We start from the raw sequence: 15,513 nt of genomic DNA, 5'->3' as shown, positions 1-15,513 counted from the left end.
ATACATTTTAAAATATTCCTAATGTTTTAAAAAATTATCCAGCATCAAATAAAACATATATGATCTATATGGATAAAAATAACACAAAAAATGCCTGTGGAAAAATTCACGGAAACGCATAATGAAGCAGAGAGATGGCTGCGTCGATATCATAAAAACGATATAAAGGATGGTATATATCCTCACGGAATTGTGGTCGTATTTTTTCGATTACGTTGACTGTCGCCCCGATATGGTGAAGTACACTTTTGAAAGAGATGTCACGTCTCTCCAAGCCCGTAATTCACCCGGTATTTGTACGATCTCAGGCTTTGTTTGAGAGTAACGCGTCACTGTAAGATCGATCGACGAGCGAAATGGACCCTTTGTCACACTGCTGTAATGCGATCTCTTCGAGTAAAAATGAATTCGTGCACCGAATTTCACGGATATGCGAGTTCACGTACGCGGGAAAAGGAAGCGAGATGATCTATCATCCTTTAATCCAGTATTCACGTAAAGCCATACAACTCGAATAACTTTAATGCAAGATATTCAGGAGAAGCTTTTCAATCACGATGAAGCGATTCTTCATCGAGAGAGCTTCTGAATATATTAAGCTTTCCAATAGTTAAAGTAAGAAGAGAGAGAAAAAAACGGATGGATTATACTTAAGGAAGCGAGCGAAAGCTCGTTAAAAAAGAATCACGTTCGAATTAGTCTTTAGTGAGGAATAATTTCCGAGTTAATAAATGAAGGATAGATGAAAAAAAAAAAAATGTATAACGAAACAATTAACGTATATAATACCAAAGACTGAACAAATGTGAGCAGAAGCTTGGTTTGTAATAATCTCAAGGGCAAAATATGATTCCGCGAATACGGTATACATTGAACAGTTTTGTTCAATGTACCGTTTGCATTGGATTCAGTGCGGATCTCGGCTGCGCCTACCTTCCAATTTCCCGTTGTTGACGAGGAGAGAATTGTTCGACTTCCTGGACGAATTTCGCGACATTTGACTGTGACTTGGACTGCTATCTGTGCTCTTCTTCTCTAATACATCGTAACAACTGTACGATGTGTGGGTGACCGTTAACATTGGATGCACGCTTCCTGAATCGTCCATGTGATTGTGTGAAACACAAGAAAAACAAACAGCATGATCGATCGGTTCCGTAAGTTGATCTTGCTTCTATATATACGAGGCCTCCCCGCGGTGTTTTGAAAGATTCATTGGCTAAATATTCATTACTCGATTGTCCGCACATCTAATGTGCTCGGAGAAACTATACTTTATGCCTTCTGAGAAATATATTTATATATACGAGGCAGATTTTCCACGCTTTGTTTTAAATAAGAATTAAATTGCAAATATGATTCTCTGTTGTCTTTTTCTTATATACACATGTATATAAATACTTTTGTTTACATATGGAAATAATATGTAATACACACATCATATGCATATAGTATATTTTTAATCTCTGAAAATATTCAAAGATGAAAAATATATATGCATAAAATTTGTTTAAGTGTATTTAAGAGAATATCAATTTTTTAAAGCATCTTCAATTCATTTAAAAAATCACAAGTTGATTTTTATAATCAAATCGACTTTATTTTATCGAATAATGCCGCTAGCATTTACGGGAGTCTTTATTTAAAACTTCTTCGGTTTAGATCGACTGTTATTCATTCGCCATTTCAAGGCGAACAATAGCATTCGTCTATATGATGCAAAATAAAAAAAATATTCAAGCCATCAGATATCTCACTTTTTGCCTGTTACTGAAATATTTTATCCAATCGCAAGAGAAGTTTACCACAAAAATAAAGTTTTGTGGACGGAAATATTTGTATTAAAATGATATCAATATTGTGACTATTTTGTTGATTTTTCGACAATATATTTTGTATTGTTTGTCAGAGTACTATTATATATTTAATTTTATTGCTATAACAAGATTTTTAGTTAACATTTTGCAAAATTGTAGCTTACTTTTCCTCTTAAAAAAATTCAATCGCATTACCGTATACTGTAATATAATTTAACTGTCATGAAAGATAATTAATTATGAGTAAAATAACTGCACAAAATATATCTTACCGATTCGCATCCTAGAGACTTCGCTCTCCGTTCTGTGATGGCCCAGTGCTTGCAATTTTTCCGTAATTCCGTGAATTTTGTCAGCCAACGTGGATCCGCTGTGACTCTCCACGGAAGTTCCACCGGGTACGCCGGTGCTATTAACGTTAGTGCTGGAAGTCGTGTGCGATGTAATTGCGGCACAGGCGGTTGTCGAAGAGAGCACAGCCATCTCCTGGGAAGCAAGAAATGCGGATAATACGCAGCTTTTAATTCTTGGCGCACTCGTTTACGCTACTATCTCTTTTTGCGCTTTTTATACTAAAAGCTCGCACGAGGCGACACGCTTTTTTTTGTCCCAACATTATCGCTGCTGCAATGTCCGCCTCGTGCTATGCTCTAGTACTACTTCATTGAGAATTCTTTTTTTTTTTCTTCGCACCCACAATTTGCGCTCGCGGCCACTTACCGTTACTCACAGTAATAAACGAGACACCCGACTCGTAATGTAGTGGTAACACATCGCCGCAATTTTTATCAATCTAAAAATGCAATATCGTACCTTGAAAGCTTTGCCGTCCATTCCGCGCGCGTCTTTTTTGACGAACGAAAGGAAAAGATGTCGACACAATTCATCCGGTGTATCGACCTCCAGATACGAATTCAAGAATTTACGGAAACCTTCGTAATCAATGTCCTGAAACAACAAATGTAACAAAAAATTTCTTAAAGAAAAGAGAAATTTAATATGCTAAATCAAGCACAACATTTTCATGAAATATTATATTTTACATACATTAACTTTAACATATATAATCATATCCCCCCCTCCACCGAATCTACTTTGATATTTCATTATTCATTTCATATAATCATCGATATGTCACACAAATTTGTCTGATAAAACTGATATGTTGAATATATTGCATAACTTGATATATTTTTAATCGTATCTTTATAAAAAGAAAACGGTTTTATTCGGATATATATATGACAAATATATATCTATATCATTAAGAATAATTGTCGAATTAAAAATTAAATGGGTCAGCGATCAAACGCTTTGTAGTCGATAGTCACAGTAATAGAAAGTAATTCCGTCACGACTATTACACAAAAGAAAAGCCGCCGTTAATTAATTCGGTGTACGGAAGCTATCTCTTTCTTTCTCTCTTGCATGTTCATTTCGATTTTGTCCGATTCAAGTTGAATTTTATTCAACGGGAGATTAAAGCCCAACGAAACGTGTCGCTTCTGCCAACACAATAAATCCGCAAGGTGCGCATTTCGCAAATTGACCAATTACAATTACATCCGGCGACACGCATTTGGATTCCGCATGTTTTCGATGGATCGATAGTATTTAATATAATTAATTATGCTCCGTTGATTGCTATTCATGGAATTCATTTTGCGTACTTAAGCCGTGTCTTTTAGGAGAAAAGTCTTTCTACGAAAACTATCCGGAAGCTTTCAAACATTTGGCGAGTGCATTCGCCGAAGCTATAAAATTCGCAAAGCTATACAAATAATTTCTAAAAAGACGAAACTTGTCTTAAAAAGAATTATGATTAAGGCTAAATGACAATTAAATAAATTATTAATATAAGATAGTTTTCTTGTCATCGAATATTTATTTTGCGAGTGCAAAATATATATCTCATATACCTGAAAAAAGCAATATTAAGATATTGAATTTAGATAACGTTTTGTTTGACTAAATGGCAAAATCTATTGATACATGAAAGTACTTATTGGACAGAACGCAAATCAATTATCTTCATATAACTATCGTTATTGTCTAAGAAAAATCGATTAATAATTCAATAAATGTAACTAACAGACGTAACTATTTCAATCCGCGCGATGTGATTGAAAATTAAAATTGTAAACTATAAAAATTGTCACAATTACGAATTATATTTATTATACAAATTTTTATTAATTATATTTATATTACAAATATTATGATGAAGTAATTAGTTTGTATTTATAAATATTCATTATGATATTTAATTGCATATATAAATTCATCAAAATCATAAAATATATATCATAAAATAATTACTAAATAACCACGATTTAAATAATCCTAAAATTATATAATAACTATAATAAAAATATCGAATCATATTTCAAATGTCGAAAGTATACTTAAAATTCGAAATATTTTCGCGCGGCTCACTTTAATTAAAGCAGTAGTCAATTAAAAGTGGATGATGTTCCACAAGGTGGAAAATTAGATAGGAAAGCATAGGATTATAACATCGCACGTGACATTCATTGCATCCAACTTGTACAAGATTTGCGCATCTTTGCGCAAATTTTTCGAAACTATAAAAAGTTGGCCAATCTCGAATTCAGCTTGCTCGACTGAGCCTGCATAGATATTGAGTCTATCAACCGCAAAGCACGCATCCGCCTTCTAGCCAAAATTCATTTGGCACTGAAATACGTGCTTCACTTTGTAGAATTTGATTGGGATAGGAATTGCGGAAGCGTGATTCGATACGGGAACAGTATAGGGGCCGAGGAGCTTATTTCGCGGCTTATACCATTTATCAACGATTTTCCGCTCGATTAATGGTCACGCAATACTACGTGATTTGTTCGCATCATTGCCTATTATCAATTCTCAAAGATTGATGTTCTTGCTTCTAACAACAATCAACCATTTTGAATACGCAAAATATTGAAAATAAAAAAAAATTGCGATTAAAATTTGAAAAGACGTAAGAATATATAAGAATTTAGCTACTTTAGTATTAATTCAGATACGCGATTTGACATTGCATAAATGAAGCCATAAATTATTAAAATATCTGATCATTTAGAATTAGGAACATAAAAACTGCAAGATTTTTTGATAAATTTTTTATTACGACTTTCTTCCATATAGTATAGTTATATGAATATCAAAGAATATTATAAAAATTAACAGCAAATAATTAAAAATGATATAACGTTAAAAAGTTTAATAATAAGTTAGATTTTCTGACATCTGTATAAAAAAAAAAGTTAATTTTATCCAGTGAAATAGCTTGCCAACTTAAAACACCAGCAAAGATATCAGCTTAATTAAAGCATTTTATCTTTTAAAGAGTATACGTTTTACAATGTGTAATCGTTAAAATTTTTAATTAGAGTAGAAAGCAAAATGAGCAATTTCACCGAAAATGAGATCTGTGAAACGCTAACCTAGTTTCGAGTTTTATTTGAGTAGGTTTGAGAAAGCTCTACTGTGACATTTATCGATACTCTTGACCAAGGACGTAGGGCGTCGCCTTTTACCTTTTTGCTCTGTTAAACCTGCGCTATGAACAATAAAGTCACAAGCAAAGGATAGTTGCAGAAGGCGCGGTTTATGCTACGTCGTTGAAAATAAATTTATAACAATCACGAATATATTTAACAGGATAAAAATATTAATTATCAAGTTTAGTTCAAAGGTTCCGTTTCCATCATTTTTATTTCTCCTTGAAACATTCTTGATAATTATGTAAAAAATATTTATATCTTTCGATTAATAAGTTGATGTTAATTGAGAAAACTGTGAACTTTGTTTTGTTAATAGGCTATTATTATTAAAAACATCTTGCCTTACGATAAGTCATTCTTCCATTCTAATTTGCAAGATCATTGTAGCGCTTGTGACATTGTGTGATAAATTAAATGGAAATTCTTCGACTTTATACTTTGAACTAAGTTTTATAAGTAGAGTCAACTTTGAAAAGACCATGATTTACTTTTAACGAATAATTTACATGATTTATTTAATAAATAATTTAAAAAATAAACTAATTCGCATTTAGAAACAAGAAGCACTTGCAAGTGTATTTATTTTTTTTTAACGCAAAAATCTTATTGATTTACATTTAATTAATTACAATTAAACATAAATTAACTTAATCAATTATATTATTATGTTTGATAAAATAATAATTATTATTATTTTATAAAACGTAATTAGTTATTTGGAAATTCTCGTGTGTGCAATCATATCTTCTTTCATTGAATATGTTCTATCGTTTTAAGCTTTGACATGATTTTAAAGATTTTAATTAGCAACTGGATAATTCTCTGCAACTCTTTTCTTCTTTTTGTTGAATTTTTCTTTGAGTGATATTTCTTTATTGATAAGAGACCAAGAGACGATGGATAAGAAACTTTGTAAGAGACGACAGATTTTAGTCTGATTTCTATCGAACACGGAATTTTCCTACGTCGGCGGAATATCTGGATTTACTACTGAGCTCCCCTTTAACATGCATGCGTCTGTTGACAGTAATCCTATTTTGTGCTTCAATCTCGTAGCTATAACGCACGTGTTCAAATGTATTCAATTATCGAACAGTCTGCAGCTAAAATGATAGTTTCAACTTATTTTTTTATAAACTGATCGACTTCACATCTTTTATTGTTATGCACCAAATATAAAGTTCGGCGCGTCCAAATAAAATATATATAATTTTAATATTATTTTATATATATATATATATATAATTTAAATTTTATTTATATTTGTATGTTACAGACAACATAAAATTCGGGAGTGCCGTTAAAAATATCGCGCGTACAAATGCGGGAGTGCCGTTAAAAGTACCGCGCGTACAAGTGCGGGAGTGCCGTTAAAAGTACCGCGCGTACAAGTGCGGGAGTGCCGTTAAAAAAAGTATCGCGCGTGTTAATCAATGGATTTTGACAACTCTGACAACCTGAGAGGAGGAGGAGGCCTAGGGGAGGCATCGAGCACTGGCGGAACAACCCTAAGGGTGAGTATCGTTATTTGTATATTAATTATTATAAATCACATTAATTCAATTCATTTATTTGAACAATTTAAATAAGAGAAATTTAAAGAGATTATATAAATATTTATATAAATCCTATATAAAGTTTCTACTTAAAAAATGTTTTTTAAAAATTATTTTAAATTTATAAAATTATTTTATATTTGTATGTTACAGACAACTCGAACATCAACTACTCAGCTGTTATGCATCGGTGTCGGTGAGTGAGAACTTTTATTTAATTTTAAGGTAACGGATTTATAGATCATAGTTGTAGATTGTAGATTGTAGATAGATTCGTTGCCTTAAAATGACTTTATTAATTGTACATAATAACTGTGTTATATATATAAAAATAATTTATTCTTTTAACAAACGTTGATTATCTTAATTTTTGTATCCATCTATGTGTAGTGTGACATTTGAAAATACTTTACTTTGATTGATGTAAATCCAAAAGTTTTCGATCAATTAAATAATGAATATACAATATGAATGTTTTTAATGAATTTTCTTTTATTATATATATAAATTTACTATAAATTTTATTATAAGTAATACTATTATATATTTCATATATATATATATATATATATATATATATATTATTTTTATTAATATTATTATTATTAGAAAAATATCAATGAAACCATTTTGATCGATGACTCGGCTTATGTTAATTAAAGCAAAATTAAATTCAACGATTATGACAAACGATCGTAATTTCTTACGATCGTATCCGAACGTAAAATTATGCTCATGCACCGGCGATGATAATTAGCTGGAAACGGAAGGAATTTCTCTCCTTCATTGAGATCTCTGATAGAGATCAGAGTTACATCTCTAATTAAATATAGCCAGAATGATTGTGGCCAATAAAGTAGGTCCACTGACCTAAAAAATAATTGATTTAATCGTGTAAATAACGCTAAAAAGGGTAAATAACGTAACCGCGATATATTCGATCTCAGATCTAATATTTGATATTTAACGTTCAAATGCATGGATAAATATACGCATATAATTTTTCGATTGTGTATGTGTGTGTGCATTACCTATAACTATACATATATATTGAGATAAAATTTCCCCTAATTAATCATTAAATGATAATTAAATTTCAAAATATATTAACACGTTCAAATAAAGAATATAGATTGCGATGATATTGAAATAATTGCTTTATTTATGATAGGAATTCAAATGTGTTACCTCTAGAACACATATTATTGCAATTTTGATTATATATAAAATAGATATACTTGTTTCTAATTATATATCAGCGATAATTATATAATTTTATTAATATTCTTCTTATATAACATAATTCTTATTATAAACATAAATAATATAACAAAAGTATGCGAATGCCACACTGAAATCGTATTGGTTCTGAGAAAACTGCGGAATATCGTCGCATTTACACAGCCGCATATCAAATCATTTTATGAAATACAGCACATCCACTAAGCGAGGGGATATTCATATGAATGGCGCAGGAGGTAGCCATTAGGCTTTAGGGATAGAGTGCAGGAGGGAGAGAGCGAAATTTGAAGGGAGGGAAACGAGGTCATCCTGAATGGTTACGTAAGGGAGCGGTGGTGATGTCAGTGCGGCGGTGACGTCATTGTGAGGGCGTCATAACTCTGCGGGAAAAATAGGTCGCAGACGAACGTAGAGAACGTGAGAGTGAGAAAGAGACAATATCGACGCATCTCTCATTCGTTTGATATTAATGAATGTATGTTTTCAATTAAATAAAGATGTTATTTTGTAGAATATTTTTTTGAGATTTTAATTTTATAAACTATAAACGGTAAATCTCTTAAAATTTTTTAAAAATCTCCAACTAATATTCTTATTTTCAAAATTATTGTCTCTTTTCTATATAATTATTGTATGATATTAATTTAAAATTTAATCTTTTATTTTATATTTTTATACATTTGACTGACAATTGAATTATATACCTATACATTTGACTTTAATAAGATTTTAATTCGAGAATTAATTATTGTGATATTTGATATCGAAAATATAAAAATTGAGGAAAAAAGGAAAACTTTTACTAAAATTTTCACTGAGAGAAAATCCACTTCTTTCAAGTATCCATAAGAATAAATAAGAAACTTTTCAAAAAAATTGAAGAAAAATTGCCATTTACAAGTAAAATCTCAGAAAAATGTATCATTCACAATACATTGAATATCGCATGATATCGAATGGACGAAAGGTGTGTCAAGTTATATCTTTCTCGCTCTCACCATCTGCTGAAAAGTATACATATTAGGTACAATAGAGGAAGGAAGTAAAATAATAGGTTTGGCTTTGTACAGCCATGTTGCTTTTTATAAAAATCATATTGGTATATATATATGTATATCGGTATTTATTTATCGACGTCGCTTAATTTTTCAAGAATCTACAACACGAAATATCGATCGTTTTACATGAATAATTTATAAAATGGCATTTGCGTACACTTTGATCGTGTTCAAACATACGACGAGAGTATTGATGGGTTTTATTTATGTCGAGCGAGGCTATGCAATAAAAATAAACACGCCATTAACGAAAATGCGCAAGCGAATGTGCCGCAGCAGCTTTGAGCGGTTGGAAATCGCGAATAACGCAACCGTATCCTCTCCAAGATCAAAAATAGCAATTGACCCGGATCGCGATCAAGTCTATGTCATGTCGCGATAGATGAACGACGATCCTACGTCACTTATGGCCCGTCATCGTTCGCTCCATCGTCGTTTACAATTTTACAATCAATCCGGGTTAATCAAGTGGATTTTATAGCTTCACATCATAACTACGTATTATTCTATCTTTTATATGAGTAGTATTAATATATTTAAAGCGTTATTGAACTTATCTCGAACTTATAGCAGAGATATATAATGTTCTAGCAAAGAAGAGAGAAGAAGAGAGAAAAGTTATTACGCAATTTTTTAAATAATGACAATATTATAAGTTTAGAGCGTTGGAATTTTTATACAAACGATAAAAAATTTAATTATAACTCCCTTAGAAATATTAGAATTTTATAAGCCAAGCAGCGCCTTTATTATCGAAAATGCGAGCTTATTATTATTGATTTTGATATTTGTAGTAAAATAAGCTGAATCTTTATAATGATCTCCCTGGTTGCATTTAAGATAGATCTTTTCATCTTTTCATCTCGCACGTGTGAACGGTACTTAAGAACAACCCAACACGCTCGCGCATATACACTGTGATCGTAATCATTGGATAGGGGGTGGGTCGCAAAGTAAACAATTTAGGCATCAAGAATAGCTCAATTGTCCATATACCTGGTTATAAGAAAACCCTAAAGGCTGCTCTCGAGGCGGGGTGGCTTCAATTAAAAGCTCTTACAGCGCGGACCCACACCCTGCTCAAACATAATAAACTTCTCACTCTCACCTCTTTGTACAATCCTCGCGACCAGAACATATTACATTACACACGTTTTTTTGCGCGCCTTCTGTGCTTTATGTATACATGGCGTTCTTTATGCGGTTTAGAAATGACCGTATTGTAAGTCATAGCGCTCGCTATATATTCATTTCCGGTGCAAATGAGTGTATATAATATCTCATATCCGTCCTTTTCCTATCTCGCGATTAGAAACATAGTCGACAGGAATGCAGGAAATAAGTAAACTTCACCTGTGTGAATAATATTCCGAAAAATTCTTGTCACATATATACTAACTTAATTTTCTATTTGTACTACTTTAATATTATCGCTGTTATATGTCATTACGGAGACAAATTGGTCTCCATATTAAAATTACTAGTTATGCGAGATTTTTCGATCAAGTAAATTAAATTTATACATGTTTCGATCAAACGGAAGTAATTAATTGCTATTTTTTTTATTATATTTTTTCGGTTTGCTATTTTTTCTCCTTTTTCTATAAATAAAGTAACAAAAAAATCTATCGGATAAGTAATAATTAAAACAATAACAATACTGATGATACAAACTAATATTGTTTTTACAACAATATTTTTTTGGAATAGGCAAAGGTCAACATTTAAGAATTACCATTGCGATTATTCTTAATATAATGGTTTCTTTTACGAAGTTAAGATTTTATCTCGAAGATTTTATTATCAGAGTTAATTTCTTATTACGCAACTCATTTAAAATTTTCGAGTTCTTTCGATATCTTTTAATTTACAATTCGCATGCAGGAATATCTTATATCTCATAAGAGAAAGCTAATTATTTTATGTCACGTTTCTCAATCAGATTTATATCTCTCGTGTTCCACTTGGAAACTGGAAAGTTTCATTGTCGTGTGTGAGGTAGCCTCTCTAGGTCATTGTCTTGCACAAGTTCGTAAAGACATTCCAAGTGTCGCGTTCGATAGAGTGTCGCAAATCAGATGACTATTCTATTAATTCAATTCGATGTGATTCACATCATGTCTTTATAGTATGTCGTCGTCGTCGTCCATCGGCAACCGAAATCTTTGCCCAAGTAAAACGACAGCTCGCTCATGAAAATTCCCATTTATTTATACACTACTGGAAGAGATAACGCACTCTCCAAATTGGATACAATTTTGCATGTATCGCATTTACATTATTTACTTTGATTACGTAAATCGAATTAACTTTATGTGTTCAACGTCGTATTTCATTCTATGCTATCGTATAATGAGGTACTAATTCGTGTAAATATTTGGCAACGTTTGCATACATTCGTGCACTGTGAGATACGAATATTTCGATGTTGAATGCAAGTTTTTAATTCCCCAATCGTGCTTATTAACGTATACTATTCGATGCCATGACTGACAAAGACGAATCTATTTCTTTGATAAATCCATAGTGAATTTGATAAATCTGTGAATTCAATTTCTGTGTATTAAGAACCCATTTTAATATCTTTTAAAAACTGATAATTCGAAAATTCATTCCTTAATATTAAGAAAGATATATAAACGATTAAATATAAATATTATGAAACATTGCTAAGCAACATTCAACTTTTGTCACGTTTTACAAATATTGTTACAAGTAATGTACTGCTTTTATTAAAGAATTTTTATTATTTTATCAGAGAAATATTTATAATGGAATTAAATACACGTAATAGACAAGACGCGGTAGAAATAAAATTTCAAATTTCAATACCTCAACTACCTAAATAGAATATTTATGTTGAACGACGATTTAAGGTTCTCTCACGCTTCTATCTTTAAATTCAAATTTTCTTCTTGTTTTCATAAAATCTTTACGAAACACATGTATTTTATCTACTCTATCGTGTACGATAGGGCATGTGTAACACGCTACGTCATCTCTTCAAAAAGCTATTATTTGCCGTAGTAGGAAAGCTTGCGTTTTCTACCACCGCAAATTCTATACGAAACAGTTGAAAATTAAATAAAGCGTAAAATTGGAAGAAAAGTTAGGAATTCTTTATAGTATTATACACACTGGCGGATCCTGGGGGGAGGGGGGGTTAACCCCCCCCCCTTGCAAATTAAAAGAAACAGTTTTGCTGAATTTGTTTAAAAAATATAAATAAAGAAAAACAAACATTAAAGAGCTATCGACGTCAGAATCTGCTAGTGTATATATATAATATAAGTATAAGATACACTGTAAATTATACTCATTACGCATTCAAGGAGTTAAGTATAGATTAAGTCAGACATAGGACGAAATGATGAGATAATTTCATTGCACGAAAATAATTAGGTGAAATTCTTTATATCTCTATATAATATATATATAATATATATATAATATATATATAATATATATTATATCTATATAATATATATATATGTATATATAATATATATTATATAGATACAAAGAATTTCGCCTAATTATTTTCATACAACAAAATTATCTCATAATTTCGTCCTATGTCTGACTTAATCTATACTTAATTCCTTGAATACGTAATGAGTATAATTTACAGTGTATCTTATACATACATATATTGTATATATATATATTATATATATATATATAAAGAATTTCGCCTAATTATTTTCGTGCATGAAATTCTCATTATTTCATCCTATGTCTGACTTAATCAATACTTAACTCCTTGAATGCGTAATGAGTATAATTTACAGTGTATCTTATACTTTTATTGTATATATATATATTTTATATATATGTATATATACACTGGCGGATCCTTGGAGGGGGGGGGGGGGTTAACCCCCCCCTTGCAAATTAAAAGAAAGTTTTGCTGAATTTATTTAAAAAATATAAATAAAGAAAAACAAACATTAAAGAGCTATCGACGTCGTTGATCCTGGAATAAAAGCTAATCATAAAACCAAAAATATTAAATAAAATAATTTTGCACCCCCCCCCCCATTATCGACGTCAGGATCCGCTAGTGGTTATACATATATTGTTCCGATGATCATTGAAAGACATTTATATACAACTATCTCGATAATTTAATATTCGACGCCAAGTTATCGAGAGATTAATGTTTTGATGCACACATTTTCTATTGAATTTTCAGCTTATCTACAAGTTATAGATAATATAAAACGCGACTTTTAAATTTGATATATGGTTTTATACTGCTAAATATAAATTTAAAAAAATAATGTTTTATGATATCTTTAAAATCATAACATATATTTAATAAAAACATATATGCACATGCAAGAGTATGCATTTCTAAAGTAGAGAGAAATTGTAATTATTATATTTAATTTCTATTTATTACATATATATATAATTTTTTATTTAAATGTCACGGTCAATAGTAATTTTTTTGGAATGAGGATTTAACTATATATGCATTTGGATTATCATCTATTCGTGAAATAAATTATGAAATAAATTATGCTATCGTTATTTCTCTCGTTTTCTTTTTGTATTTTCGTCTAGTAATTTTCGCGACGAATGTTTGCTAAAAATAGAATGTTAATATTATCGAGAATTCAAAATTGTTTCTTCGTAAAAAGAAAATAGAATATAGATTTTGTAATATTTGAAAGAGCAGATATTATATGCTGCAGTTTCCACGTTGACATTTCAAAGCATTGACATGCAAACTTGTATTCAAGAGACCGTTCCCTCGCTTCTCATTTTAACATTAAGAGATTTCTTTTCTTGGAAACTTTTCTTAACACGATCGGGTATTTTGACTGCATTATATATTCATACATTTTTTCAAATATATTCCAGAATTAAAAAGTACAACTTTTTGTCTGAAATTTTCGCGACGATCCGGTTTTTAGATAAGTTAGTTGGAATTTGAGTAGTACAAGTCAAGCTTATTGCTGTCCCATACATTTAAAGAGTTTCTAAAGAACAATGAATAAATACATGACTTCAAAGTTAACAAGATAGAAATATGATCTATTTTTACTCTTCTATTCATCTTTATTCATTAATTTGTAATGCTTATAATTTAAACATATATATTTATTCATACATTTAAAATTACATTTAACATGTATGAAATTAGATTTAACATAGTGTACATGTTACATTATTTTATATTTATTATTATATATATAAATTTACATATTATATGTTATACATATATTATATATAATAAAAACATTATATATATATAGTTATATAATATAATATAATATTATATTATATAATATATATAATAATATGATTATATAATATAATAATATAATATGAATATAACTATATGATGATTTATATACATATGAATGATTCATAATACACATGAATTTGTGTGATAAATTATGCTTTTATATTCACATTGATTTATTGGATAGAGACTTCCGGCATTACTCTTATAATAAGAAATCAAATTCAAATGTGTGTGGCATAATTAAATAATAATTTGTGATTAATTTGTTGCTTTAATTCTAAATATTGCTTCTATCAATTAACAGGAAATTTATGTTAAATATGAAGGTGCCGATTTATATTAGCATCTCTAATTTTTAAAAAACTTTAAAAAATCTTATATCAGAATTGTTAATTTTAATTGCAAAAAAGATAAGTAGATTGCAAATAGATTTCAAAAATATTAATTTTTTATAATGCAATTAGTATACATTAACAAACACACGGAATATACAACATATGTATAACAGTAATTATAAAAGTTAAACAATAAATTCGATGCTCATATATCTCGAGAGTGAATAATTCGAGAAGTAGTTTAATAAAATCAAATTTAAAGAAGAATAATTAATTTCATTAATATAATTCAGTTTTCTTGTAATGAAATGGTTGCGCATTGCAAATATATTTAATTATTTTTTTAAATTTATTTCGCGAGCAATAAATTCAAGATTAGAGAAATAAATCAATAATCTTCACTACCGTGAAGATAAGTGAACAATTAATTTTATAAATAACAAATAATAAATTAACAAGATTATAGATTACGCACTCCACGGTTGTTACGTCGCCGTCTAATGTTTGTTTGGATTCTGATTCTCTTTTCTTGCTTGTCTTTAGCTACTTCTTTCAGAATACTCACTCACGAAAACACAGTTAATTATTGCACATGCACTAATCACCAGAATATGACAATCACGCGACATTTTGCATAGCTTTCTTATTGTATTATGTTAACCACGTATTTTATTTTATATTGCAACAACACAGAATATTTAAATCATGATTACACGACGATATTTTGATGTGCTCGGAA

The 15,513-nt window shown here is 30.0% G+C and overlaps 1 protein-coding gene and 1 long non-coding RNA gene across 3 annotated transcripts in view; one reads left to right on the top strand and one right to left on the bottom strand.

Annotated features, from left to right (window-relative positions):
• LOC145942355 (uncharacterized) overlaps positions 1 to 15,513 on the top strand; it is a 95,057-nt gene that overhangs the window by 10,362 nt on the left and 69,182 nt on the right. The window contains exons 2-3 of the long non-coding RNA XR_014426351.1: positions 6,603 to 6,840; positions 7,036 to 7,078. This is a non-coding gene — a long non-coding RNA (uncharacterized LOC145942355). The remainder of the gene's footprint in view (positions 1 to 6,602; positions 6,841 to 7,035; positions 7,079 to 15,513) is intronic.
• The window catches only part of Dgk (diacyl glycerol kinase 1), an 89,206-nt gene that overhangs the window by 14,471 nt on the left and 59,222 nt on the right, over positions 1 to 15,513 (bottom strand). Inside the window, exons 4-6 of one of the 2 annotated variants that reach the window (XM_083048974.1) lie at positions 2,631 to 2,765; positions 2,090 to 2,303; positions 934 to 1,095 (exon numbers count right to left, since the gene is read on the bottom strand). In XM_083048974.1, coding sequence (XP_082905100.1) covers positions 934 to 1,095; positions 2,090 to 2,303; positions 2,631 to 2,765 — 511 coding nt within the window. The remainder of the gene's footprint in view (positions 1 to 933; positions 1,096 to 2,089; positions 2,304 to 2,630; positions 2,766 to 15,513) is intronic. The other variant, XM_083048975.1, reaches the window with a different exon arrangement.

The sequence above is a fragment of the Prenolepis imparis genome, unplaced genomic scaffold, assembly GCF_030444845.1.
Source record: "Prenolepis imparis isolate NDT839.2.m4 unplaced genomic scaffold, iyPreImpa1.0 SCAF_11, whole genome shotgun sequence".
In the NCBI taxonomy this organism is placed as follows: Eukaryota; Metazoa; Arthropoda; class Insecta; order Hymenoptera; family Formicidae; genus Prenolepis; species Prenolepis imparis.
This window is presented reverse-complemented; position numbering and strand designations above follow the sequence as displayed.